General features: G+C 45.7%; 2 protein-coding genes across 2 annotated transcripts; both read left to right on the top strand.

The window, feature by feature from the left end:
* Positions 1 to 225: 225 nt before the first annotated feature.
* LOC308142214 (high affinity choline transporter 1-like) lies at positions 226 to 5,646 on the top strand. Its single transcript, XM_080512562.1, has 7 exons — positions 226 to 744; positions 1,020 to 1,175; positions 1,644 to 1,792; positions 2,556 to 2,699; positions 2,851 to 3,004; positions 4,119 to 4,336; positions 4,495 to 5,646. The coding sequence occupies exons 1-7, from the start codon at positions 669 to 671 to the stop codon at positions 5,044 to 5,046; spliced, it is 1,449 nt and encodes a 482-aa protein (XP_080368688.1). The 5' UTR covers positions 226 to 668; the 3' UTR covers positions 5,047 to 5,646.
* A 9,871-nt stretch (positions 5,647 to 15,517) lies between these two features.
* On the top strand, positions 15,518 to 20,960 carry LOC308141755 (high affinity choline transporter 1-like). Its single transcript, XM_080511968.1, has 7 exons — positions 15,518 to 16,036; positions 16,312 to 16,467; positions 16,936 to 17,084; positions 17,870 to 18,013; positions 18,165 to 18,318; positions 19,433 to 19,650; positions 19,809 to 20,960. The coding sequence occupies exons 1-7, from the start codon at positions 15,961 to 15,963 to the stop codon at positions 20,358 to 20,360; spliced, it is 1,449 nt and encodes a 482-aa protein (XP_080368094.1). The 5' UTR covers positions 15,518 to 15,960; the 3' UTR covers positions 20,361 to 20,960.
* Positions 20,961 to 27,258: the final 6,298 nt, after the last annotated feature.

Genomic DNA, 27,258 nt, shown 5'->3' with positions numbered 1-27,258 from the left:
AATGCAGAGAGTATTGAAGTGATGTGATCTCTTATGCTGGTCCTTGTCAGGACTCTCGCTGCAGCATTTTGAATCGATTGAAGACTTTTTAAGAAGTTATTTGGACACCCTGATATAGGGAGTTACAATAGTGTACTCCAGAAGTAATAAATGATGGATTCGTTTTTCGGCATCACGCTGAGTCAGCATGTTTCTAATTTTGGAAATATTACATAGGTGAAAAAAGGCAGTCCTGCAGATTTGTTTAATGTGAGTTAAAGGATAAATCCTGGTCAAAAATAACTTCCAGGTTCCTCACACTGGTACTGGAGGTCAAACTAGTACCATCCAGTGTGACGATATCTTTAGATAATTTGATTCTCAGATGTTGTTGCCAAAATATCATAATTTCAGTTTTATGTGAGTTAAGGAGCAAAAAATGATGTCTCATCCAAACCATGTACCAAGCATGTAAAAAGTCAAATGTATAGGACCAAAGATAGAACCCTGTGGAACTTAATGGTTAAACCCAGTGCAGGTTTTTACGGGGGGACTCGGCCGAGGATATAGGAAGATTGGAAGCTGGTGAGTATTTAGTAGTTTAACTGTTATTTGTTCAGTGATTCTGTGTTTTGTGATCAATCTCAGCCACGTGGGTCGGAGGAGCCTTGATTGTTGGCACTGTGGAGATGATGTACACGCCGTCAATGGGACTGATCTGGACACTCATCATGTTCACTGCATACAGTTTGGGGTTCATTGTTGGTAAGAGTTACAGTCATATCTGCCAGACTACTGCTAATCTGGATTTGAGAAACAATCAAAACAGAAGAGAATTGAAGAGTTCTTCCAAACACACCATGACAAACAAGGAACATTTTCTGCTCAGATGTTGGTTCGTGTTTCTGCAAAGAAAGCAGATTGATGGAAAGGATCAATGGCTGACAAGTTATTATGTAATTTTTTTGAATCAGTGTTTGATATCTACATCTTCAAAAACACAATATACTTTTTGTCTCCTGTTGCACTTTTCTCCTCAGGTGGTTTGTTCTTTGCGAAGCCGATGAGAGACATGAAATGTGTCACCATGATGGATCCATTTCACTTGAAATATGGAAAAATCGCTGCAGCTGGACTGAGTCTGCTTTCACTTGTGGTGGATGTGACCTGGGTACCAGCAACACTGATTGGACTCGGTAAAAATCCATTCTCCTGGGATTTGGTAGTTTTATTTTGACAGTCACCTTGATAACAATCAAACTTGGTAGTTTTATTTTGACAGTCACCTTGATAACAATCAAACTTGGTCGTCTGTCCACTAGAATGTTCCCCCAGTGTTAATGTTTAGAGCTCTGTGTTCTCTGCAATGTGTGTGTGTGTGAGTGTGAGTGTGTGTGTGTGTGTGTTGCTTTACTAAAACAAAACAAACAGCACCAACTTGTGGCCCACCATGAAAACTACATAATTTCTGCATCACGTTTCGGCCGTTTCCATAGAAACAAACATTGTTTTTAGAATGTTGCAGTGTAAATGTGAAACCTTTCTGAAAACAAAACACTGAGTTTTCACTTGAAACGTCGTGGTGTAAACGAGGCTTTATACTGGCGTTACTGTGATGCTCATTGGCTGCTGTGCTGTGGACCAATCCTGACGGTGTCTGACAGGAGGAACCATGAGTGTGGTCCTGGATGTGTCCTTCTCCGTCTGCATCTGGATCTCTGCTGCCGTGGCCGTGGTCTACACCCTGCTGGGAGGCCTCTACTCGGTGGCCTACACTGATGTCATACAGCTCGTCCTCATCTTCATCAGCTTGGTAAAGGCTGCTGGAGTAGTGTGTGTGTGTGTGTGTGTGTGTGTGTGTGTGTGTGTGTGTGTGTGTGTGTGTGTGTGTGTGTGTGTGTGTGTGTGTGTGTGTGTGTGTGTGTGTGTGTGTGTGTGTGTGTGTGTGTGTGGGTCGGTGGCGTCATTGCAGCAGCCACTCGCGGCCAAACATAAACTACATCTTCAGTGTTTTGGCTATTTCTATAGGAAGGGTCATCGTTTTTAAAATGAGGGCCTTTCAAAAAGGATTTTTTGAAGGAGTTTAGAATTTTATTATGAAAGGCCCTAGCCTAGCTAACCACGTAATATCCATTTGCAAGGTTTTACTAAATGAGGGCTATTAATTTTAAGTTTGGAGCTTTTATTTTGAAAGCAAGGACATGCAGATTAACTGGCCAAAGTTAAATTTAAATCTAGTTGCTCAGTACTATGAATTGCAGAACAATGTTCTCCCAAGGTGCAGTTACAGTGACATCATCAAGATGGAGGGAGCATGGTGAAGAGGTCAAATGTGGCTTTACTTAGGCAGAAGAGGAAGAAGAGGAGGAAAGAGAGAAACGACAAATCATTCAGTATCCTTGCCCCCTGGCAAGGCTGGTGGAAGGGTCAGGGTTAGGGCTAGGGTTAGGGTTAACCAAAACTCAAACCCTGACAACTAAAGTATATTTCTATATAATCTGATACGTTTCAAGGAGGGTTAGAAAGAAAACCTCACAGGCTCTGTGTATTTATTGTTCCTTGTCTTTTTCCTACAGGTTGTCTGTGTTCCCTTCGTCATGATGAACCCTCACACCGTGAACATCAGCCAGACTCTGCTGAACAACTCTTTACACTCTCCATGGATTGGCACACCAGACGTTAGAAAGACATGGTTACTGATTGATGAGTTCTGCTCCTTGGTAAGCTGAGTCAACAACATCAAGTAATATATCTCCAACAATCACAGCACTTGGACAACTCATGTCATTTGTGTTTCTGACACTTCAAAACTAAATTCAGGGAAGAAAATCAGCAGATTTAGTTTTTAATTCACTGCATTTTGTTTTGAAGGTCCTTGGCAGTATGGGATATCAGGCTATCCACCAGAGAATCTTGTCGTCTTCTTCTACTGCGACGGCCAAGCTCACATGCTTTGTTGCTGCTTTCATCCTGTTTGTATTTATGATTCCTCTCGTACTGCTCGGTGCGGCCGTGTCGTCTACAGGTAATCAACAGCTTTACCTACTGAAGTCAATTGTGAAAAATGCTGTCTGTGTTATGGTCAATTAAATTCTAATGTCATTTTGAAAAATTGTCCCTCTGGAGGCTCCTGCTGAGGCAGAGGATCAAAGTGTTTCCTGGTTTCTTAATAGGGGTGTAGAAGATAAATGAGAAGACTTTCAACTGGATCAGCAGTTTCCATCAAGCAGCCATCTACAACTCATCAGTAATGAATTCATGCACTTATATAATGATGATCTCTTCATAGAGACTCGTTTACAAATCAATTCTCTGTGCAAGTGAATAAAGTCTCCCATGTTACAGCCTCTAATATCAAACAGCACACATCTGGTAGTGGATCCCTGAGCTGAGTCACAATATTCCTTTTCTATCGTATTAGTGCTCAATGTCAACTGGTGAAGAACCGCCCTCCCTCAAACTGCAGCAATCAGATCCATATTAAAGAAGCACAACCTGGATCCTGAGCTCCTCTCAAACAAGCACCCTCTCTCAAACTGTCCCTTTCTGACAAAGATTCTGGAAAAGGTCGTCACCCTGCAGATTCCAGGACATCTCCAATCCCAACAACGTCCTCAGACGTTTCAATCAGGTTTGAGACCCTCCGACAGCACAAAGACTGCTCTGACAGAGTTTTAAATAACCTCCTGAGAGCAGAAGATTCTGGCTCCCCCAGCCTACTGATCCTGCTCCACCTACTCAGTGCCGCCGTGTTCCACCAAGACTGAAAGAACGAGATTGTGGATACAAGTGTCAGGACTCATGGTGGAGCCATTGGTCCTTCACAGTGAAAAGAGACAGCTAAAGTGGTTCAGGACAACGGCTAAGAGATCCACTGGTGTCCTCTAACTGAACAAAGGACATCCGACTCAGCCCCTCAGCCCGGTCCAAACTACCAGGAGAAATGACATCTCTTGGATGGTCTTCCAGAAATTTGACGTCCTTCAAAAGTGTTGGGGGAAGACAGGGGTGTCCGGGCTGATTGTCTCTCCATACTGCCATTGGGACCGTATGCAGGCCAAGTTGGATAGACGATGAATGAATTAACCATTTTAGGTCTATCAGTCGAACTGTTTCATTCTCCTGTTTCCGTCCTTCAGACTGGAACATGACCTCCTATGGTTCTCCGTCTCCATACAACCGTGGGGAAGCAGCTCTGGTCCTGCCCATCGCCCTGCAGCACCTCACCCCGACCTTCGTCTCCATCATTGGTATCGGATGTGTGGCTGCAGCCGTCATGTCGTCAGCTGACTCTGCTTTGCTTTCTGCTGCTTCAGTTTTCACCAACAACATCTACAAGAACCTCCTGAGACCAAAGGTGAGCTGATCTAGAATCCAACTAAACTGCTTCTTCTTACTACTACAGTACCAAACTCCCCATTCAATGGTTTTACTGTATGGAGAGGAGCCAATAAGGATGATTTGACAGACTGAATGAATGAACATCTGGTTTATAATTCATTGTTTTCTCCCCAGGCACCAGACAGGGAGACCCTGTGGGTGATCCGTGCTGCTGTGGTTGTGGTGGGTGTGGCTGGAACATCTCTGACCAACCTGAAAAACAGCACTGTGCTCTTCTGGTTTCTTGGAGCCGAAGTGTCATACGTCCTCATCTTCCCTCAACTCGTCTGTGTCCTCTTTTCTAAAGTGTCCAATGCTTACGGGGCTCTTATAGGCCTTCTAGTGGGACTGGGGGTACGACTCCTCAGTGGAAACAAATCTCTGGGACTGCCCGTCATCCTCCATTTCCCAGGATGCACTCTGGAGGAGGGCGTCTACGTCCAGTACTCTCCGGTTAAGACCATCTCCATGGTGTCTGGTCTGGTCTCCATCTTGCTCTTCTCCTACCTGACGTCTGAGCTCTTCAATAGAAACCTGCTGTCTGAGAGGTGGGACGTGTTCAAAGTGAAACACCGGCAGCTGCCACAAACACCAGCAGGTGGCGCCACAGAGCTGAAGGAGAATGAGAAGCGGAATGGAAACCTCCCTCCTTCTGACATAACAGAACCAATGATGAGCACATGTTAACATTCCTGTCTGGTGTTTATTTACTCATGTAATGAATGAAGGGGGTAACTACAATCTAGGCTCATGAAATCCATTGCTTCATGCTCCTCGTCCATCATTCCATCTTGTATTCTGCTAATCCAATTCAGGGTCGGGGGTTCTGGAGCCGATCCCAACTACTGTGGGCGAGGCCAGGATCCACCCTGGACAGGTTGCTGGTCTGTCACAGTGTCACGCTCGTCAGTCCAATATACATGAAATGTGATGCAATTAGAAGAAGCTCTTTTTAAACATGGTACCTTATTTTCAATGTTTCATTTAATTAAGTCTGAGACATTTCCAGTCAAATGGAAACAAACAGCACCAACATCCTTGTGGGTTTTTTTTGTTTGTTTTGGTTTTTTTGCCACTGAGGACTGATGCATTGTTTAGTATTATTATACTTGTTCGATGTGTTGAACTTTCTTGGTTTTGGTTTACTAAGTGGCTTAAAGGAGCCAATTAAAAATACCTTGTTATATTACTGAAGTAGATTTCAGAAGTATCTGTACTTCACTTGAGTTTTCACATGTATTCCAACTTTCACTAATACATCAGTTAGTGAGTGAAGTCGAATAATTAGAGGTAGAAAAAGCTTGTACAGTAAATAAACTGTTGTAATCCAAACATTTGACTTTTTATGTTGCTTTAGAGAAACGGTTTACAAAGAAATAGAATATATAGCAGGCCAGCGGCTAGGGAGCATAAACCCCCCCACACCCTGACATACTCACACAAGACGACACCCATACTTATATATAGAATACACACCCCCACACGCACATACACCCATGCTCACATTCACCCCACCACACACACAAACACACGCAGACACTTACACACACACACCCGCACACACCTATCTGCACTCGTATCTCCCTGATACCAATCTACACTGTGATCTCCCTGATACCCATCTACACTGTGATCTCCCTGATACCCATCTACACTGTGATCTCCCTGATACCTGTCTACACTGTGATCTCGCTGATACCCATCTAAACTGTGCTCTCCCTGATACCTATCTAAACTGTGATCTCCCTGATACCTGTCTACACTGTGATCTCCCTGATACCTCTCTACACACTGTGATCTCACTGATACCCATCTACACTGTGATCTCACTGATACCCATCTACACTGTGATCTCCCTCATACCTATCTACACTGTCATCTCCCTGATACCTGTCTACACACTGTGATCTCCCTGATACCTATCTACACTGTGATCTCCCTGATACCTATCTACATGCACTCTGGCTGTGTACACCAGTCCAAACATTCTGACCAAAGACCTCTGAAGACTTATCGTTATACCTGGGCCACCCCATTCCAGTCTCACCTGCACTTTGCCTGTTAGACGATCTCACAGAAATTAAAAGAGAGAAAAACGAGTCCTTCACACTCCTGGTCTCTCGAAGTGTGACAAAAAAGCCAATCCTCATGAACTGGATATCCAAAAGTAATCTTAATAAAACCTTACACCTAGACCACATCACATTGGAGAGGGGGGGGGGGGGGGGGGGGTAGTACCGGCTTGGGGCTCTTGGGGTCATCTGTGGCTGGGGCGTTGAGGCTTGGGTGGTTGGTGGCCCTGCAATCTGGGGGGGTGCTGGCGTCTATCCTGGGGAGGGGCGGCCTGGCCTGGGGGGTACTGGGGAGGTTGTGTGGGGGAGGGTCTGCTCTGGTTTGGGGATGGTCCCGCTGGGGTGGGGTGGGGGTGCTGGGAATTGGGCCTTAATGACCTAATTAAAAAGTCGCATCAAGCAGGTAGTGCAAATAAATAAATAGATAAATAGTACAACAACAGACTACAACTTACTACTAATAAAAGCAGAAATAGTAAAAATGCAATAAAAAAAAGTGAGTCAGATATAAATAGAACAGAGATTGAAGGTCAAAGGTTAAATGTTTTTTATGTTGAGATCAGGGGGCATGTTGTCGACAGCTGCTGAAAGTAACTAAAAAGTTACTCGTAATCTTTTTATTTCCCCTACTCCTTTTTAGCAGCATCAACATGACAACATGATGTGATTGAGAGACGTGTGATGTCAGAACAGTTTTTACTCTTGTAACAGGAAGAGACCAAGAGTCTCCTCCTGTTGCTGCTTTTTTTCAATGTTGGCATGGCTGCTGTACACGACCGGGGGGGAACGCTCAAAGAGACACCCCAACACACACACACACACACACACACACACACACACACACACACACACACACACACACACACACACACACACACACACACACACACACACACACACACACACACACACACACACATACGGGTCCCCAACAGGCCATCATGAGATCCCATCCTCCATCAATCCAACCACGATTGAGCAGGGAGAACCACAACCCAGCCCCCCTGGAGCACCATACGTGAACGAGCCTGACCCCCCCGTGCTCCAGCCGTACTCAACCTGGACCGGGGCAGGACCACAGCCAGAGGTGCTGGGGGGACAAAGATAAACTGGAGCAAGTAAACAAGTGATTTCCTAGAATTGCTCTTTGAACAATTTGATTAAAACTCAAAGCCACGCCCAATTTCAATGTGAACCAGTCTCTGTGGCGCAATAGGATAGCGTGTTCGGCTGTTAACCGAAAGGTTGGTGGTTCGGGCCCACCTAGGGATGAGATCTATGGCTATGCACAGAGAGACAGGTCAAGACAAACACAGAAAACCAACTATTCCCTTCGCAGCATCTGTGCTGCTGGGAAAAATCAGGAACTACAACAAACCTCAGTTCCTCATGAACCTGAGGTGAATGCATCATGCTAAACTCACAAAGGCTGGTTGAAAAACTGCTGGAGGAGGTAATGAAGGTTTGCCTGGCTCCTTCTGCGAGTCTCTGGGAAAGGAAGCATCAACTCACCAAACAGCCACGGATTTTACTTTCCCACATCAGTGCTGCAGTCAGTCAGCAGGAGGTGGACAATGGACTTCTGCTCTCCTTTGCTACACCAAAACTCCCTGACTTTTCTGAGCTGAAGAAGAAGGACCTCTACACCGTCACAGTGAAGGTCATGAACTGTATGTCGCTGACTGGTGTCCAGGAGTCCAGGTGGTCTGAGACGTTGGCACCAGGGTCCTCACCTAGACGCAGCTGTAGGTCCCTGTACAAAGCCCCCATTGAGAAATGCACTGCGGATCTCCAGTGGAGGGTGGTACATGGGGCCGTGGGTCTCCAGTGGAGGGTGGTACATGGGGCCGTGGGTCTCCAGTGGAGGGTGGTACATGGGGCCGTGGGTCTCCAGTGGAGGGTGGTACATGGGACCGTGGATCTCCAGTGGAGGGTGGTACATGGGGCCGTGGGTCTCCAGTGGAGGGTGGTACATGGGGCTGTGGGTCTCCAGTGGAGGGTGGTACATGGGGCTGTGGGTCTCCAGTGGAGGGTGGTACATGGGGCTGTGGGTCTCCAGTGGAGGGTGGTACATGGGGCTGTGGGTCTCCAGTGGAGGGTGGTACATGGGGCTGTGGGTCTCCAGTGGAGGGTGGTACATGGGGCCGTGGGTCTCCAGTGGAGGGTGGTACATGGGGCTGTGGGTCTCCAGTGGAGGGTGGTTCATGGGGCCGTGGGTCTCCAGTGGAGGGTGGTACATGGGGCCGTGGGTCTCCAGTGGAGGGTGGTTCATGGGGCACCACTCAATCCCCAAACTGACAGTCGAACTGACTCACTCATTCTTCCTCAACTCCCTGTGAAGACTCTCCATCCACCTGGTTGACGTCGTCCTGAGGAGGACTTTCCTTCCATTGTAACGCCTCAAAAGTCTTGAATGAACATCGGCTCGGAGTGATTCTGGCAAATGAATCCAGGATTCACTCTACCAACTGAGCTATAGAACGATGTAAACTGTTTCCTCACAAGCGAGAAAACATTCCAGTGGAATAGACACACAGCAATAGTTTACATTGTTCTAATTCATGTTTCTGAAAAGCCAAGTTTTTATGGACAAAATAGCTCAACAATGTTTTTTTGAGTCTTTATTAAATTGCATGATAATAAACTACTATTTTATTTCCTCATGAGTGGCCCTAAAACTCTTCTGCAGAAACAAGTTGGTCTGAGTTTCTTAAAAAGGTCTATTTTAAAACCTGCTAGTGAATTTCAGTCCACCATGTCTGTGGCAGACAGAAGAACCAGACTGGAGGAAAACTGTGCTGAGCTGAGGGAACTCATTCTATAATCAACAGTTACCATGAGGAGCCTCTCTCATCTGCTGAATTGAATCCACAGGAGGTAATGAGACATCGATGGACTCTGCTGCTCTCTGATTATGTAACTAAACACACCTGTGAGCTACAAGCTTTAAATACTGGAGTTTCAATCACAGCAGGAGGTCATAACTCAAGGGTTTGTGTCCAGAAGTATCTGCAGATGAACTTCATCCACAACTGAAGGTTACAGTCTGCTGGAGTCAGTCCTGCAATATGCAAATTAGCCATGAGCACCAGACAGGAGAAAGCCTGACTTTGAGTAACTTTGTAAATAAAGTCACTCAGTTCCAGTGATAATAAGCTGGAGCTGCTGGAAGAGAGCAGAGCTCCGGAGGTGAGGCTCCACACGCCAAGGTTGTGTGGCCGAGACGATGAGCCTCCCATGGGCTCAGGAGAAGCATGTGGGGGGGGTCAGTTGGTGGGTCAGATGGAGTTCTGTGAAAAGTGAATAAAGCCCCGGAGATGTATCCACGGCACGAAGCCTGTTAATCCTTAAAAATCCATATATTAACCACTTCATTATATAAGCTGCAGGGATCAAAGCACGTGGAAAAAGTAAGGGCTTATAGTCCAGAAAGTAGTGTAGTTAAACAATTTATGGATCCGTCAGTTTTCCAATGTGTGTCCACATTCTCACTCCTATACAAGTGGTTCCTTGGGTTTTCAGAAGAAGGAGTGGGAGGAGTTGTGGTTCAGGAACAGTCCTGGTTCTCCCATGCAGGTCCAAGGAGCTGGTCGCTTGAGATCTGTGATGAAACTTTGTCCTGTGTGATCCAGGAGGAGCTGGCCGGTGTTTTCTGTCATTTGTTGGTGGAGTTCGTTATGAGTTCTGGAGGCATGATTCAGTCGTGATATAATTACAGGAATCGATGAGGATGGGATTTGAACCCACACGTGCAGAGCACAATGGGTTAGCAGTCCATCACCTTAACCACTCGGTCAAGAGGTTAAATTAACCACTCAGTGTGCTGCTTTTTGAATGGCCCCTCAGGAATAAATCATTTTATTTGACTTGTCCGGCACCCCACTTGAACTAATCTGACTTCATGCCAAAGTACAGAGACACAGAGCCTACAGCAGTGGTTCTGGAACTCTCTCAGCACTTCCCACAATACATCTCTGGACACGGTGGTCGACCATCCTCAACGCTTTGAAACGCATGTGTACACTGGATCGGTGAATCCCCATGGCCCCTTGATCATCTGTGAGAGGGTGAATCTGGTCTGTGGTACCACGGCCAGGACTGAATCTGAGGTTTGACCATTGGTTGGAGTCTCCTTCCCAGTACCCGAGCGTAGACTTTCCCTGGGAGGCTGAGAAGTGTGGTCTTGAAGAAGTGTGTCTTGTGGAAATGTTGGAGGTGAGCATGCAGCAATGTCAGTCGGCTGAGGAATCAGACTGCGATCGAACATTTTAATGATCCTTTCACGTAATGAGAGAAATGTTTCCATCAAACGTCTGAGCGGAAAGTAAAGGAAATGTTTTATTTTAGACACGACAGCAAATATGATCCAGCACAGGAATTGATTGTGTCTGATCTAAAGTTACAAAAGGCACACCAAAAACTAATCTTCTCAAAAGTAAACATTCCCACAGTAGACATCTTTTGCCTCCACTTCCCATAATGATTATTTCTATCGCTTCTGGTGCACACGCTGTGACACAGGGAGTTAAATCCCACACCACCTGTGGAGTTTCACAATAAAATGATGACATGAACAAAAGAACAATACAATACAGGCCACTTCTTTTGTCCAGGCATGAACGCTCCCCTGAACTCAAATGCAACCAGACTAAGGTTCGCTTCACGGCCAATGTCAGGGACTATCAGCGGACTTTCCAGCAAATGGAGCCGGAGGACGCCATGGAGAGCGCTGTGCATTTTGGGTAGTAAACAAACAAAGCTACAGGCCCCGGCATACATACTCCCATAAGAAGAAGGACAGTTGGCCCGCTGCCATAAATAATTCTTGTTGGCAGGAGAGTTCATACTCCGAGAAGAAGCTGTCAAACTCTAAGGCCACGCCCCCTCACCTGCATTGTAACTTTTCAACTGAACAGCTCTCACTTCAAATGTTTTCAGAAACACATTTTTCTGAACTGTTTCACTAATAAAAGAGAAGATTTGTCTCTGAGCCGCCATGTTGGTTTGGTTTTAACTGCAGGAGCTGAGTGATGCATTCAGAACTGCATGCTAATGTTTGTCGGGGTGATGATGGCTTTATGTGGGAGAGCAGGTTGCTCTTCAATCTTACACAATGAGTCATTTGAGAGAGAGAGAGAGCGAGAGGGAGAGAGAGAGAGAGAGAGAGAGAGAGAGAGAGAGAGAGAGAGAGAGAGAGAGAGAGAGAGAGAGAGAGTTGTACTGTTGAAAACCTAGGCAAACTTGTTTTTTTACATTTTCATTTACTTTGATAAGAGATGCTATCAAACAGTACCTGAGCCTTTCAGTCGAAACAAAGCTGAGGAATTTAGGGGTGACCTTTGACTCGTTATTGTCACTGGAGCAACATTGTAGACAGCTGGTAAAAAACAGTTGTGTCACATCGCCAATCTCAGGTCCGTGATATCGAGAGAGGAGCTCAAAATGACACCTGGACGACTGCAGCAGCCTCTTCACGTGCCTCAACAAAACAGAGCTGGCTCGGTTGCAGTTCATCCAAAGCTCAGCTGCGAGACTCTTGACCATCACCAACAGGAGGGCCCATATTACCCCGGTGCTGATATCACTCCACTACTCAATACTGCTCTGAGCTCAAAGAGTTGGAGGAAATAATGAAGCTACTGCCGTGGTGCCAATCAGGTGTGTTGTTCTGGGCCACATGAGTTGACAGGTGATCCCACTAGCATTTGTCTCTAACTCTCCAACACTGCTGGTAAATAACTCAACCTCGAAGCACAAATCAGATGAGAAGCTGGACTTGGATGCAAATGAGTTTTACTCCTAAGAACCAGCAGAATTCAGAGTCTCCGCTTGGTCCAAGACTGACGACACAGTGTTTGATTCTACCTCACTTCCCTTCTCTGGTCTGCTGTATTACCTTTGGCATCATGCCTTTTATGTTATTTTTGGAACCTACAACACACATTTGGAACTAAACATGTCTTCAAACGTCTCCTTTAGAAAGACCCTCCACTGGGATTTTCCCTCTTTTGGGTCATTTAATGGTGTCGTATTCCTCTGAGGGTCACTGAAGCTTATTTGGCCCTGCTTATTTCACGATTAGAACCGTTGGCAGAGCATCCCTTTAAAAAACAACAACATTGCCATGGATGCAATACCTGGACAAAACACCATTTCATTGAAAGGGTTAACAAGCTGGATTAATCTTCCAATTACCATTAGAGAATCTTCCACTTTTACTGCATTTGAAAAAGAACTGAAACTCTGGTTAAAGGCTAATCAATCTTGTGATCAATTGTAAGACCTGATTAAATGTTATTGACTGGGAAATTTGTTTATTTCACAGGGGTGGTTGTAAATAGGGTATATACTCTATGTCCAGGTTTGTTTTTAAATAATTGTTATTGTCTTGAATGTACAAGGACTATGGATATAAAGTAGCCCATGGCTAAATCTGGTGCATTTACACAAAGTGACTACTGAGTGTCCATTAATGTGTACGATCCTCTGGAAATATACTAATAAAGAAAGAAAGATAAATACAGCACAGACGTAGGCCATGACATCATCACTCTGACACAGGTCCCAACATATATGACAGATTTATTACTTTGTTTATATTGTACAGCTTCCCCATGTAAAACATTTTAGGCACCATTACATAAGTAAGTATGATTTTCTCTCCACATATCTCTAAGCACTACTGCATTGGGCAATATGGTTTAAATCTCTACACGACAAACAACAACCGGTTTGACCAGACTGATTAGCTCAGACGAGGGAGGATTTGTTCCCTGATAACTGTAATGTTCACCACCAGCAGTCACTTGTTCAGTCAGTCACACCTCAGACAGTCTGCGGTGGTCCATCATGGCCGTCAACGTCCCCGGTGCCGTGGTGATGGCGGTCTTCTACCTGCTGGTCCTCGGGACCGGCGTCTGGGCCTCCTTCAAGTCCAGACGGGAGCAGAAGAAGAGTGCAGCCACTGGGATGGAGATGGCCCTGCTGGGGAACCGAGGCATCGGCTGGCTGGTGGGGATCTTCACCATGACAGGTGAGCGCCACGCCAATGCTGGGATTTCATAACCCACTGAGTAATCACAAAGTATCTGGATGAGATTGAGAAGAAAATCAAACTACTGCAGAGAAACAGAAGGACTGCAAAGTTAATGCAAACTGGCTCATGTCCAGGGTGTAATCTATTACTTCTGAAAGTTTTCCACTGTTTGTGATCAGACTTGTTGCTACACACTTGAGAAGGTGTGAGTCCACTCATTAAACCTTCATTTGCATAATTGTGTTTACAGCTGATGTTCGTCATGGTGTTTTTGGAACTCAGCCAACTTGTCATGTCCTGCTCCTCTGCAGCCTCATAGGAGGGTTATAGTGCTGCAGGTTGTGTTTCCTTCTCCTCTGCAGGTTCCAGATGGGCGTGTCAGGCGGCTGTGTCAGAGAGGAGAGAGCCGGCTGGGTAATTCCCTGGATTGGGTGCAGCTGCTTAAGCTCCGCTCAGATCCAGTCCGTGTGTTCCCCCTCACCAAACCTACTCCTTTGGAGGAGCACCAAGCGCAGGGGTGTCAAACTCAGTTCCTCGAGGGCCGAAGCTCTGCACGTTTTCCACGTCTCCCTCCACTGAATGTCCTGATGGTTCATCACCACGTTTAACACAAAGCCAGATAAGGAGCTGCTCATTGCATTCAGCTGTGTGGAAAGCAGGGAGACGTGGAAAATGTGCAGGGCTGCAGCTCTCCAGGACCGGAGTTTGACACATGTGATCTAGAGAAAGGACTCAAGCCTTGTTTTATTCCCGTTTGAAGAGTAAAAGATCCTGTGTTGATGTTCAATTGGTTTCCAGGCTGTTTCCTGCACTAGAGCCTCCGTCCACCACCCTGCAACACAAACTGGACCTGTTTCTGTCTATTGACACTTTAGAATTCAGTTCAGTTTTATACAATGGTATTTCTACAGCTCCGAATACAACTCAGTCATTTCAACACGATCTACAAAGGAAAACCAACAATTCACATTGTATTTTCATTTATTTATTAATTTGAATGAGACAGTGCATTTTGATGAACAGACAGTGCTGTAAATATACCAGATTTAGCTCAGAGCTCATTTACATCTTCAGTCCCACAATGTAGAACCATACCACCAAACACAAATATACATAGGTACTAAAGTATGTGTAAAAAATAACAGACACTAGAAAACACACCACATTACAATACATTTACCAGACAGTACATCATTTAAAAAAACATTACTACATCAATGGAGGCTTTCTGCTGACCGATTGGGTTGAGGGGACAGAGGAGTAGAAAGGATAGGATGGATAGAGAAATAGATTGGAGGGATAGAGGAGAGGAAAGTCTAGGATAGGAAAGAAAGAGATCGATTGGGGGGGATTCAAACCTTGATTTGGGTAGTGGGCAGAAACAGACCCTGGTACAGGTAGGGAGCTCTAGAGAGAATGGCAGGAGGAGGAGAGGATAGAAGAGAGGAAAGGATAGGACAGATAGGTTGTTTAAGTTGGGGGAGGTAGAGAGAGGTAGCGAGAGAGGCGGGGGGGTTTAAACAGCCCCAACTATAAACTTTCGTAAATAGAAACGCTTGGATTCTTGTCTTAAAAGTAGATTCTGTTTCAGCCTCCCTAACTGAAACTGGGATCTGGTTCCACAAGATGGGAGCGTACGAGCTGAAGGCTCATTGTACTTTCAGAAAACCGAGGAACCTCCAGGGGGCAGCACTCTTCGAACCAAGTGTTCTTCTTGGGGGATATGTGACTAACAGTTCTTTAAGATAAGATGGGGCCTGGTTATTAAGAGCTTCATAGGTTAGAAGAAGGATTTTAAATTATATTCTAGATTTAACAGGGAGCCAATGCAGAGAGTATTGAAGTGATGTGATCTCTTATGCTGGTCCTTGTCAGGACTCTCGCTGCAGCATTTTGAATCGATTGAAGACTTTTTAAGAAGTTATTTGGACACCCTGATATAGGGAGTTACAATAGTGTACTCCAGAAGTAATAAATGATGGATTCGTTTTTCGGCATCACGCTGAGTCAGCATGTTTCTAATTTTGGAAATATTACATAGGTGAAAAAAGGCAGTCCTGCAGATTTGTTTAATGTGAGTTAAAGGATAAATCCTGGTCAAAAATAACTTCCAGGTTCCTCACACTGGTACTGGAGGTCAAACTAGTACCATCCAGTGTGACGATATCTTTAGATAATTTGATTCTCAGATGTTGTTGCCAAAATATCATAATTTCAGTTTTATGTGAGTTAAGGAGCAAAAAATGATGTCTCATCCAAACCATGTACCAAGCATGTAAAAAGTCAAATGTATAGGACCAAAGATAGAACCCTGTGGAACTTAATGGTTAAACCCAGTGCAGGTTTTTACGGGGGGACTCGGCCGAGGATATAGGAAGATTGGAAGCTGGTGAGTATTTAGTAGTTTAACTGTTATTTGTTCAGTGATTCTGTGTTTTGTGATCAATCTCAGCCACGTGGGTCGGAGGAGCCTTGATTGTTGGCACTGTGGAGATGATGTACACGCCGTCAATGGGACTGATCTGGACACTCATCATGTTCACTGCATACAGTTTGGGGTTCATTGTTGGTAAGAGTTACAGTCATATCTGCCAGACTACTGCTAATCTGGATTTGAGAAACAATCAAAACAGAAGAGAATTGAAGAGTTCTTCCAAACACACCATGACAAACAAGGAACATTTTCTGCTCAGATGTTGGTTCGTGTTTCTGCAAAGAAAGCAGATTGATGGAAAGGATCAATGGCTGACAAGTTATTATGTAATTTTTTTGAATCAGTGTTTGATATCTACATCTTCAAAAACACAATATACTTTTTGTCTCCTGTTGCACTTTTCTCCTCAGGTGGTTTGTTCTTTGCGAAGCCGATGAGAGACATGAAATGTGTCACCATGATGGATCCATTTCACTTGAAATATGGAAAAATCGCTGCAGCTGGACTGAGTCTGCTTTCACTTGTGGTGGATGTGACCTGGGTACCAGCAACACTGATTGGACTCGGTAAAAATCCATTCTCCTGGGATTTGGTAGTTTTATTTTGACAGTCACCTTGATAACAATCAAACTTGGTAGTTTTATTTTGACAGTCACCTTGATAACAATCAAACTTGGTCGTCTGTCCACTAGAATGTTCCCCCAGTGTTAATGTTTAGAGCTCTGTGTTCTCTGCAATGTGTGTGTGTGTGAGTGTGAGTGTGTGTGTGTGTGTGTTGCTTTACTAAAACAAAACAAACAGCACCAACTTGTGGCCCACCATGAAAACTACATAATTTCTGCATCACGTTTCGGCCGTTTCCATAGAAACAAACATTGTTTTTAGAATGTTGCAGTGTAAATGTGAAACCTTTCTGAAAACAAAACACTGAGTTTTCACTTGAAACGTCGTGGTGTAAACGAGGCTTTATACTGGCGTTACTGTGATGCTCATTGGCTGCTGTGCTGTGGACCAATCCTGACGGTGTCTGACAGGAGGAACCATGAGTGTGGTCCTGGATGTGTCCTTCTCCGTCTGCATCTGGATCTCTGCTGCCGTGGCCGTGGTCTACACCCTGCTGGGAGGCCTCTACTCGGTGGCCTACACTGATGTCATACAGCTCGTCCTCATCTTCATCAGCTTGGTAAAGGCTGCTGGAGTAGTGTGTGTGTGTGTGTGTGTGTGTGTGTGTGTGTGTGTGTGTGTGTGTGTGTGTGTGTGTGTGTGTGTGTGTGTGTGTGTGTGTGTGTGTGTGTGTGTGTGTGTGTGTGTGTGTGTGTGTGTGTGTGTGTGTGTGTGTGTGTGGGTCGGTGGCGTCATTGCAGCAGCCACTCGCGGCCAAACATAAACTACATCTTCAGTGTTTTGGCTATTTCTATAGGAAGGGTCATCGTTTTTAAAATGAGGGCCTTTCAAAAAGGATTTTTTGAAGGAGTTTAGAATTTTATTATGAAAGGCCCTAGCCTAGCTAACCACGTAATATCCATTTGCAAGGTTTTACTAAATGAGGGCTATTAATTTTAAGTTTGGAGCTTTTATTTTGAAAGCAAGGACATGCAGATTAACTGGCCAAAGTTAAATTTAAATCTAGTTGCTCAGTACTATGAATTGCAGAACAATGTTCTCCCAAGGTGCAGTTACAGTGACATCATCAAGATGGAGGGAGCATGGTGAAGAGGTCAAATGTGGCTTTACTTAGGCAGAAGAGGAAGAAGAGGAGGAAAGAGAGAAACGACAAATCATTCAGTATCCTTGCCCCCTGGCAAGGCTGGTGGAAGGGTCAGGGTTAGGGCTAGGGTTAGGGTTAACCAAAACTCAAACCCTGACAACTAAAGTATATTTCTATATAATCTGATACGTTTCAAGGAGGGTTAGAAAGAAAACCTCACAGGCTCTGTGTATTTATTGTTCCTTGTCTTTTTCCTACAGGTTGTCTGTGTTCCCTTCGTCATGATGAACCCTCACACCGTGAACATCAGCCAGACTCTGCTGAACAACTCTTTACACTCTCCATGGATTGGCACACCAGACGTTAGAAAGACATGGTTACTGATTGATGAGTTCTGCTCCTTGGTAAGCTGAGTCAACAACATCAAGTAATATATCTCCAACAATCACAGCACTTGGACAACTCATGTCATTTGTGTTTCTGACACTTCAAAACTAAATTCAGGGAAGAAAATCAGCAGATTTAGTTTTTAATTCACTGCATTTTGTTTTGAAGGTCCTTGGCAGTATGGGATATCAGGCTATCCACCAGAGAATCTTGTCGTCTTCTTCTACTGCGACGGCCAAGCTCACATGCTTTGTTGCTGCTTTCATCCTGTTTGTATTTATGATTCCTCTCGTACTGCTCGGTGCGGCCGTGTCGTCTACAGGTAATCAACAGCTTTACCTACTGAAGTCAATTGTGAAAAATGCTGTCTGTGTTATGGTCAATTAAATTCTAATGTCATTTTGAAAAATTGTCCCTCTGGAGGCTCCTGCTGAGGCAGAGGATCAAAGTGTTTCCTGGTTTCTTAATAGGGGTGTAGAAGATAAATGAGAAGACTTTCAACTGGATCAGCAGTTTCCATCAAGCAGCCATCTACAACTCATCAGTAATGAATTCATGCACTTATATAATGATGATCTCTTCATAGAGACTCGTTTACAAATCAATTCTCTGTGCAAGTGAATAAAGTCTCCCATGTTACAGCCTCTAATATCAAACAGCACACATCTGGTAGTGGATCCCTGAGCTGAGTCACAATATTCCTTTTCTATCGTATTAGTGCTCAATGTCAACTGGTGAAGAACCGCCCTCCCTCAAACTGCAGCAATCAGATCCATATTAAAGAAGCACAACCTGGATCCTGAGCTCCTCTCAAACAAGCACCCTCTCTCAAACTGTCCCTTTCTGACAAAGATTCTGGAAAAGGTCGTCACCCTGCAGATTCCAGGACATCTCCAATCCCAACAACGTCCTCAGACGTTTCAATCAGGTTTGAGACCCTCCGACAGCACAAAGACTGCTCTGACAGAGTTTTAAATAACCTCCTGAGAGCAGAAGATTCTGGCTCCCCCAGCCTACTGATCCTGCTCCACCTACTCAGTGCCGCCGTGTTCCACCAAGACTGAAAGAACGAGATTGTGGATACAAGTGTCAGGACTCATGGTGGAGCCATTGGTCCTTCACAGTGAAAAGAGACAGCTAAAGTGGTTCAGGACAACGGCTAAGAGATCCACTGGTGTCCTCTAACTGAACAAAGGACATCCGACTCAGCCCCTCAGCCCGGTCCAAACTACCAGGAGAAATGACATCTCTTGGATGGTCTTCCAGAAATTTGACGTCCTTCAAAAGTGTTGGGGGAAGACAGGGGTGTCCGGGCTGATTGTCTCTCCATACTGCCATTGGGACCGTATGCAGGCCAAGTTGGATAGACGATGAATGAATTAACCATTTTAGGTCTATCAGTCGAACTGTTTCATTCTCCTGTTTCCGTCCTTCAGACTGGAACATGACCTCCTATGGTTCTCCGTCTCCATACAACCGTGGGGAAGCAGCTCTGGTCCTGCCCATCGCCCTGCAGCACCTCACCCCGACCTTCGTCTCCATCATCGGTATCGGATGTGTGGCTGCAGCCGTCATGTCGTCAGCTGACTCTGCTTTGCTTTCTGCTGCTTCAGTTTTCACCAACAACATCTACAAGAACCTCCTGAGACCAAAGGTGAGCTGATCTAGAATCCAACTAAACTGCTTCTTCTTACTACTACAGTACCAAACTCCCCATTCAATGGTTTTACTGTATGGAGAGGAGCCAATAAGGATGATTTGACAGACTGAATGAATGAACATCTGGTTTATAATTCATTGTTTTCTCCCCAGGCACCAGACAGGGAGACCCTGTGGGTGATCCGTGCTGCTGTGGTTGTGGTGGGTGTGGCTGGAACATCTCTGACCAACCTGAAAAACAGCACTGTGCTCTTCTGGTTTCTTGGAGCCGAAGTGTCATACGTCCTCATCTTCCCTCAACTCGTCTGTGTCCTCTTTTCTAAAGTGTCCAATGCTTACGGGGCTCTTATAGGCCTTCTAGTGGGACTGGGGGTACGACTCCTCAGTGGACACAAATCTCTGGGCCTGCCCGTCATCCTCCATTTCCCAGGATGCACTCTGGAGGAGGGCGTCTACGTCCAGTACTCTCCGGTTAAGACCATCTCCATGGTGTCTGGTCTGGTCTCCATCTTGCTCTTCTCCTACCTGACGTCTGAGCTCTTCAATAGAAACCTGCTGTCTGAGAGGTGGGACGTGTTCAAAGTGAAACACCGGCAGCTGCCACAAACACCAGCAGGTGGCGCCACAGAGCTGAAGGAGAATGAGAAGCGGAATGGAAACCTCCCTCCTTCTGACATAACAGAACCAATGATGAGCACATGTTAACATTCCTGTCTGGTGTTTATTTACTCATGTAATGAATGAAGGGGGTAACTACAATCTAGGCTCATGAAATCCATTGCTTCATGCTCCTCGTCCATCATTCCATCTTGTATTCTGCTAATCCAATTCAGGGTCGGGGGTTCTGGAGCCGATCCCAACTACTGTGGGCGAGGCCAGGATCCACCCTGGACAGGTTGCTGGTCTGTCACAGTGTCACGCTCGTCAGTCCAATATACATGAAATGTGATGCAATTAGAAGAAGCTCTTTTTAAACATGGTACCTTATTTTCAATGTTTCATTTAATTAAGTCTGAGACATTTCCAGTCAAATGGAAACAAACAGCACCAACATCCTTGTGGGTTTTTTTTGTTTGTTTTGGTTTTTTTGCCACTGAGGACTGATGCATTGTTTAGTATTATTATACTTGTTCGATGTGTTGAACTTTCTTGGTTTTGGTTTACTAAGTGGCTTAAAGGAGCCAATTAAAAATACCTTGTTATATTACTGAAGTAGATTTCAGAAGTATCTGTACTTCACTTGAGTTTTCACATGTATTCCAACTTTCACTAATACATCAGTTAGTGAGTGAAGTCGAATAATTAGAGGTAGAAAAAGCTTGTACAGTAAATAAACTGTTGTAATCCAAACATTTGACTTTTTATGTTGCTTTAGAGAAACGGTTTACAAAGAAATAGAATATATAGCAGGCCAGCGGCTAGGGAGCATAAACCCCCCCACACCCTGACATACTCACACAAGACGACACCCATACTTATATATAGAATACACACCCCCACACGCACATACACCCATGCTCACATTCACCCCACCACACACACAAACACACGCAGACACTTACACACACACACCCGCACACACCTATCTGCACTCGTATCTCCCTGATACCAATCTACACTGTGATCTCCCTGATACCCATCTACACTGTGATCTCCCTGATACCCATCTACACTGTGATCTCCCTGATACCTGTCTACACTGTGATCTCGCTGATACCCATCTAAACTGTGCTCTCCCTGATACCTATCTAAACTGTGATCTCCCTGATACCTGTCTACACTGTGATCTCCCTGATACCTCTCTACACACTGTGATCTCACTGATACCCATCTACACTGTGATCTCACTGATACCCATCTACACTGTGATCTCCCTCATACCTATCTACACTGTCATCTCCCTGATACCTGTCTACACACTGTGATCTCCCTGATACCTATCTACACTGTGATCTCCCTGATACCTATCTACATGCACTCTGGCTGTGTACACCAGTCCAAACATTCTGACCAAAGACCTCTGAAGACTTATCGTTATACCTGGGCCACCCCATTCCAGTCTCACCTGCACTTTGCCTGTTAGACGATCTCACAGAAATTAAAAGAGAGAAAAACGAGTCCTTCACACTCCTGGTCTCTCGAAGTGTGACAAAAAAGCCAATCCTCATGAACTGGATATCCAAAAGTAATCTTAATAAAACCTTACACCTAGACCACATCACATTGGAGAGGGGGGGGGGGGGGGGGGGGTAGTACCGGCTTGGGGCTCTTGGGGTCATCTGTGGCTGGGGCGTTGAGGCTTGGGTGGTTGGTGGCCCTGCAATCTGGGGGGGTGCTGGCGTCTATCCTGGGGAGGGGCGGCCTGGCCTGGGGGGTACTGGGGAGGTTGTGTGGGGGAGGGTCTGCTCTGGTTTGGGGGTGGTCCCGCTGGGGTGGGGTGGGGGTGCTGGGAATTGGGCCTTAATGACCTAATTAAAAAGTCGCATCAAGCAGGTAGTGCAAATAAATAAATAGATAAATAGTACAACAACAGACTACAACTTACTACTAATAAAAGCAGAAATAGTAAAAATGCAATAAAAAAAAGTGAGTCAGATATAAATAGAACAGAGATTGAAGGTCAAAGGTTAAATGTTTTTTATGTTGAGATCAGGGGGCATGTTGTCGACAGCTGCTGAAAGTAACTAAAAAGTTACTCATAATCTTTTTATTTCCCCTACTCCTTTTTAGCAGCATCAACATGACAACATGATGTGATTGAGAGACGTGTGATGTCAGAACAGTTTTTACTCTTGTAACAGGAAGAGACCAAGAGTCTCCTCCTGTTGCTGCTTTTTTTCAATGTTGGCATGGCTGCTGTACACGACCGGGGGGGAACGCTCAAAGAGACACCCCAACACACACACACACACACACACACACACACACACACACACACACACACACACACACACACACACACACACACACACACACACACACACACACACACACACACATACGGGTCCCCAACAGGCCATCATGAGATCCCATCCTCCATCAATCCAACCACGATTGAGCAGGGAGAACCACAACCCAGCCCCCCTGGAGCACCATACGTGAACGAGCCTGACCCCCCCGTGCTCCAGCCGTACTCAACCTGGACCGGGGCAGGACCACAGCCAGAGGTGCTGGGGGGACAAAGATAAACTGGAGCAAGTAAACAAGTGATTTCCTAGAATTGCTCTTTGAACAATTTGATTAAAACTCAAAGCCACGCCCAATTTCAATGTGAACCAGTCTCTGTGGCGCAATAGGATAGCGTGTTCGGCTGTTAACCGAAAGGTTGGTGGTTCGGGCCCACCTAGGGATGAGATCTATGGCTATGCACAGAGAGACAGGTCAAGACAAACACAGAAAACCAACTATTCCCTTCGCAGCATCTGTGCTGCTGGGAAAAATCAGGAACTACAACAAACCTCAGTTCCTCATGAACCTGAGGTGAATGCATCATGCTAAACTCACAAAGGCTGGTTGAAAAACTGCTGGAGGAGGTAATGAAGGTTTGCCTGGCTCCTTCTGCGAGTCTCTGGGAAAGGAAGCATCAACTCACCAAACAGCCACGGATTTTACTTTCCCACATCAGTGCTGCAGTCAGTCAGCAGGAGGTGGACAATGGACTTCTGCTCTCCTTTGCTACACCAAAACTCCCTGACTTTTCTGAGCTGAAGAAGAAGGACCTCTACACCGTCACAGTGAAGGTCATGAACTGTATGTCGCTGACTGGTGTCCAGGAGTCCAGGTGGTCTGAGACGTTGGCACCAGGGTCCTCACCTAGACGCAGCTGTAGGTCCCTGTACAAAGCCCCCATTGAGAAATGCACTGCGGATCTCCAGTGGAGGGTGGTACATGGGGCCGTGGGTCTCCAGTGGAGGGTGGTACATGGGGCCGTGGGTCTCCAGTGGAGGGTGGTACATGGGGCCGTGGGTCTCCAGTGGAGGGTGGTACATGGGACCGTGGATCTCCAGTGGAGGGTGGTACATGGGGCCGTGGGTCTCCAGTGGAGGGTGGTACATGGGGCTGTGGGTCTCCAGTGGAGGGTGGTACATGGGGCTGTGGGTCTCCAGTGGAGGGTGGTACATGGGGCTGTGGGTCTCCAGTGGAGGGTGGTACATGGGGCTGTGGGTCTCCAGTGGAGGGTGGTACATGGGGCTGTGGGTCTCCAGTGGAGGGTGGTACATGGGGCCGTGGGTCTCCAGTGGAGGGTGGTACATGGGGCTGTGGGTCTCCAGTGGAGGGTGGTTCATGGGGCCGTGGGTCTCCAGTGGAGGGTGGTACATGGGGCCGTGGGTCTCCAGTGGAGGGTGGTTCATGGGGCACCACTCAATCCCCAAACTGACAGTCGAACTGACTCACTCATTCTTCCTCAACTCCCTGTGAAGACTCTCCATCCACCTGGTTGACGTCGTCCTGAGGAGGACTTTCCTTCCATTGTAACGCCTCAAAAGTCTTGAATGAACATCGGCTCGGAGTGATTCTGGCAAATGAATCCAGGATTCACTCTACCAACTGAGCTATAGAACGATGTAAACTGTTTCCTCACAGGCGAGAAAACATTCCAGTGGAATAGACACACAGCAATAGTTTACATTGTTCTAATTCATGTTTCTGAAAAGCCAAGTTTTTATGGACAAAATAGCTCAACAATGTTTTTTTGAGCCTTTATTAAATTGCATGATAATAAACTACTATTTTATTTCCTCATGAGTGGCCCTAAAACTCTTCTGCAGAAACAAGTTGGTCTGAGTTTCTTAAAAAGGTCTATTTTAAAACCTGCTAGTGAATTTCAGTCCACCATGTCTGTGGCAGACAGAAGAACCAGACTGGAGGAAAACTGTGCTGAGCTGAGTGAACTCATTCTATAATCAACAGTTACCATGAGGAGCCTCTCTCATCTGCTGAATTGAATCCACAGGAGGTAATGAGACATCGATGGACTCTGCTGCTCTCTGATTATGTAACTAAACACACCTGTGAGCTACAAGCTTTAAATACTGGAGTTTCAATCACAGCAGGAGGTCATAACTCAAGGGTTTGTGTCCAGAAGTATCTGCAGATGAACTTCATCCACAACTGAAGGTTACAGTCTGCTGGAGTCAGTCCTGCAATATGCAAATTAGCCATGAGCACCAGACAGGAGAAAGCCTGACTTTGAGTAACTTTGTAAATAAAGTCACTCAGTTCCAGTGATAATAAGCTGGAGCTGCTGGAGGAGAGCAGAGCTCCGGAGGTGAGGCTCCACACGCCAAGGTTGTGTGGCCGAGACGATGAGCCTCCCATGGGCTCAGGAGAAGCATGTGGGGGGGGGTCAGTTGGTGGGTCAGATGGAGTTCTGTGAAAAGTGAATAAAGCCCCGGAGATGTATCCACGGCACGAAGCCTGTTAATCCTTAAAAATCCATATATTAACCACTTCATTATATAAGCTGCAGGGATCAAAGCACGTGGAAAAAGTAAGGGCTTATAGTCCAGAAAGTAGTGTAGTTAAACTATTTATGGATCTGTCAGTTTTCCAATGTGTGTCCACATTCTCACTCCTATACAAGTGGTTCCTTGGGTTTTCAGAAGAAGGAGTGGGAGGAGTTGTGGTTCAGGAACAGTCCTGGTTCTCCCATGCAGGTCCAAGGAGCTGGTCGCTTGAGATCTGTGATGAAACTTTGTCCTGTGTGATCCAGGAGGAGCTGGCCGGTGTTTTCTGTCATTTGTTGGTGGAGTTCGTTATGAGTTCTGGAGGCATGATTCAGTCGTGATATAATAACAGGAATCGATGAGGATGGGATTTGAACCCACACGTGCAGAGCACAATGGGTTAGCAGTCCATCACCTTAACCACTCGGTCAAGAGGTTAAATTAACCACTCAGTGTGCTGCTTTTTGAATGGCCCCTCAGGAATAAATCATTTTATTTGACTTGTCCGGCACCCCACTTGAACTAATCTGACTTCATGCCAAAGTACAGAGACACAGAGCCTACAGCAGTGGTTCTGGAACTCTCTCAGCACTTCCCACAATACATCTCTGGACACGGTGGTCGACCATCCTCAACGCTTTGAAACGCATGTGTACACTGGATCGGTGAATCCCCATGGCCCCTTGATCATCTGTGAGAGGGTGAATCTGGTCTGTGGTTCCATGGCCAGGACTGAATCTGAGGTTTGACCATTGGTTGGAGTCTCCTTCCCAGTACCTGAGCGTAGACTTTCCCTGGGAGGCTGAGAAGTGTGGTCTTGAAGAAGTGTGTCTTGTGGAAATGTTGGAGGTGAGCATGCAGCAATGTCAGTCGGCTGAGGAATCAGACTGCGATCGAACATTTTAATGATCCTTTCACGTAATGAGAGAAATGTTTCCATCAAACGTCTGAGCGGAAAGTAAAGGAAATGTTTTCTTTTAGACACGACAGCAAATATGATCCAGCACAGGAATTGATTGTGTCTGATCTAAAGTTACAAAAGGCACAACAAAAACTAGTCTTCTCAAAAGTAAACATTCCCACAGTAGACATCTTTTGCCTCCACTTCCCATAATGATTATTTCTATCGCTTCTGGTGCACACGCTGTGACACAGGGAGTTAAATCCCACACCACCTGTGGAGTTTCACAATAAAATGATGACATGAACAAAAGAACAATACAATACAGGCCACTTCTTTTGTCCAGGCATGAACGCTCCCCTGAACTCAAATGCAACCAGACAAAGGTTCGCTTCACGGCCAATGTCAGGGACTATCAGCGGACTTTCCAGCAAATGGAGCCGGAGGACGCCATGGAGAGCGCTGTGCATTTTGGGTAGTAAACAAACAAAGCTACAGGCCCCGGCATACATACTCCCATAAGAAGAAGGACAGTTGGCCCGCTGCCATAAATAATTCTTGTTGGCAGGAGAGTTCATACTCCGAGAAGAAGCTGTCAAACTCTAAGGCCACGCCCCCTCACCTGCATTGTAACTTTTCAACTGAACAGCTCTCACTTCAAATGTTTTCAGAAACACATTTTTCTGAACTGTTTCACTAATAAAAGAGAAGATTTGTCTCTGAGCCGCCATGTTGGTTTGGTTTTAACTGCAGGATCTGAGTGATGCATTCAGAACTGCATGATAACGTGTGTCGGGGTGATGATGGCTTTATGTGGGAGAGCAGGTTGCTCTTCAATCTTACACAATGAGTCATTTGAGAGAGAGAGAGAGCGAGAGGGAGAGAGAGAGAGAGAGAGAGAGAGAGAGAGAGAGAGAGAGAGAGAGAGAGAGAGAGAGAGAGAGAGAGAGAGAGAGAGAGAGAGAGAGAGAGAGAGAGAGTTGTACTGTTGAAAACCTAGGCAAACTTGTTTTTTTACATTTTCATTTACTTTGATAAGAGATGCTATCAAACAGTACCTGAGCCTTTCAGTCGAAACAAAGCTGAGGAATTTAGGGGTGACCTTTGACTCGTTATTGTCACTGGAGCAACATTGTAGACAGCTGGTAAAAAACAGTTGTGTCACATCGCCAATCTCAGGTCCGTGATATCGAGAGAGGAGCTCAAAATGACACCTGGACTACTGCAGCAGCCTCTTCACGTGCCTCAACAAAAC

This window comes from Blennius ocellaris (genome assembly GCF_963422515.1).
Source record: "Blennius ocellaris genome assembly, chromosome: 2".
In the NCBI taxonomy this organism is placed as follows: Eukaryota; Metazoa; Chordata; class Actinopteri; order Blenniiformes; family Blenniidae; genus Blennius; species Blennius ocellaris.
This window is presented reverse-complemented; position numbering and strand designations above follow the sequence as displayed.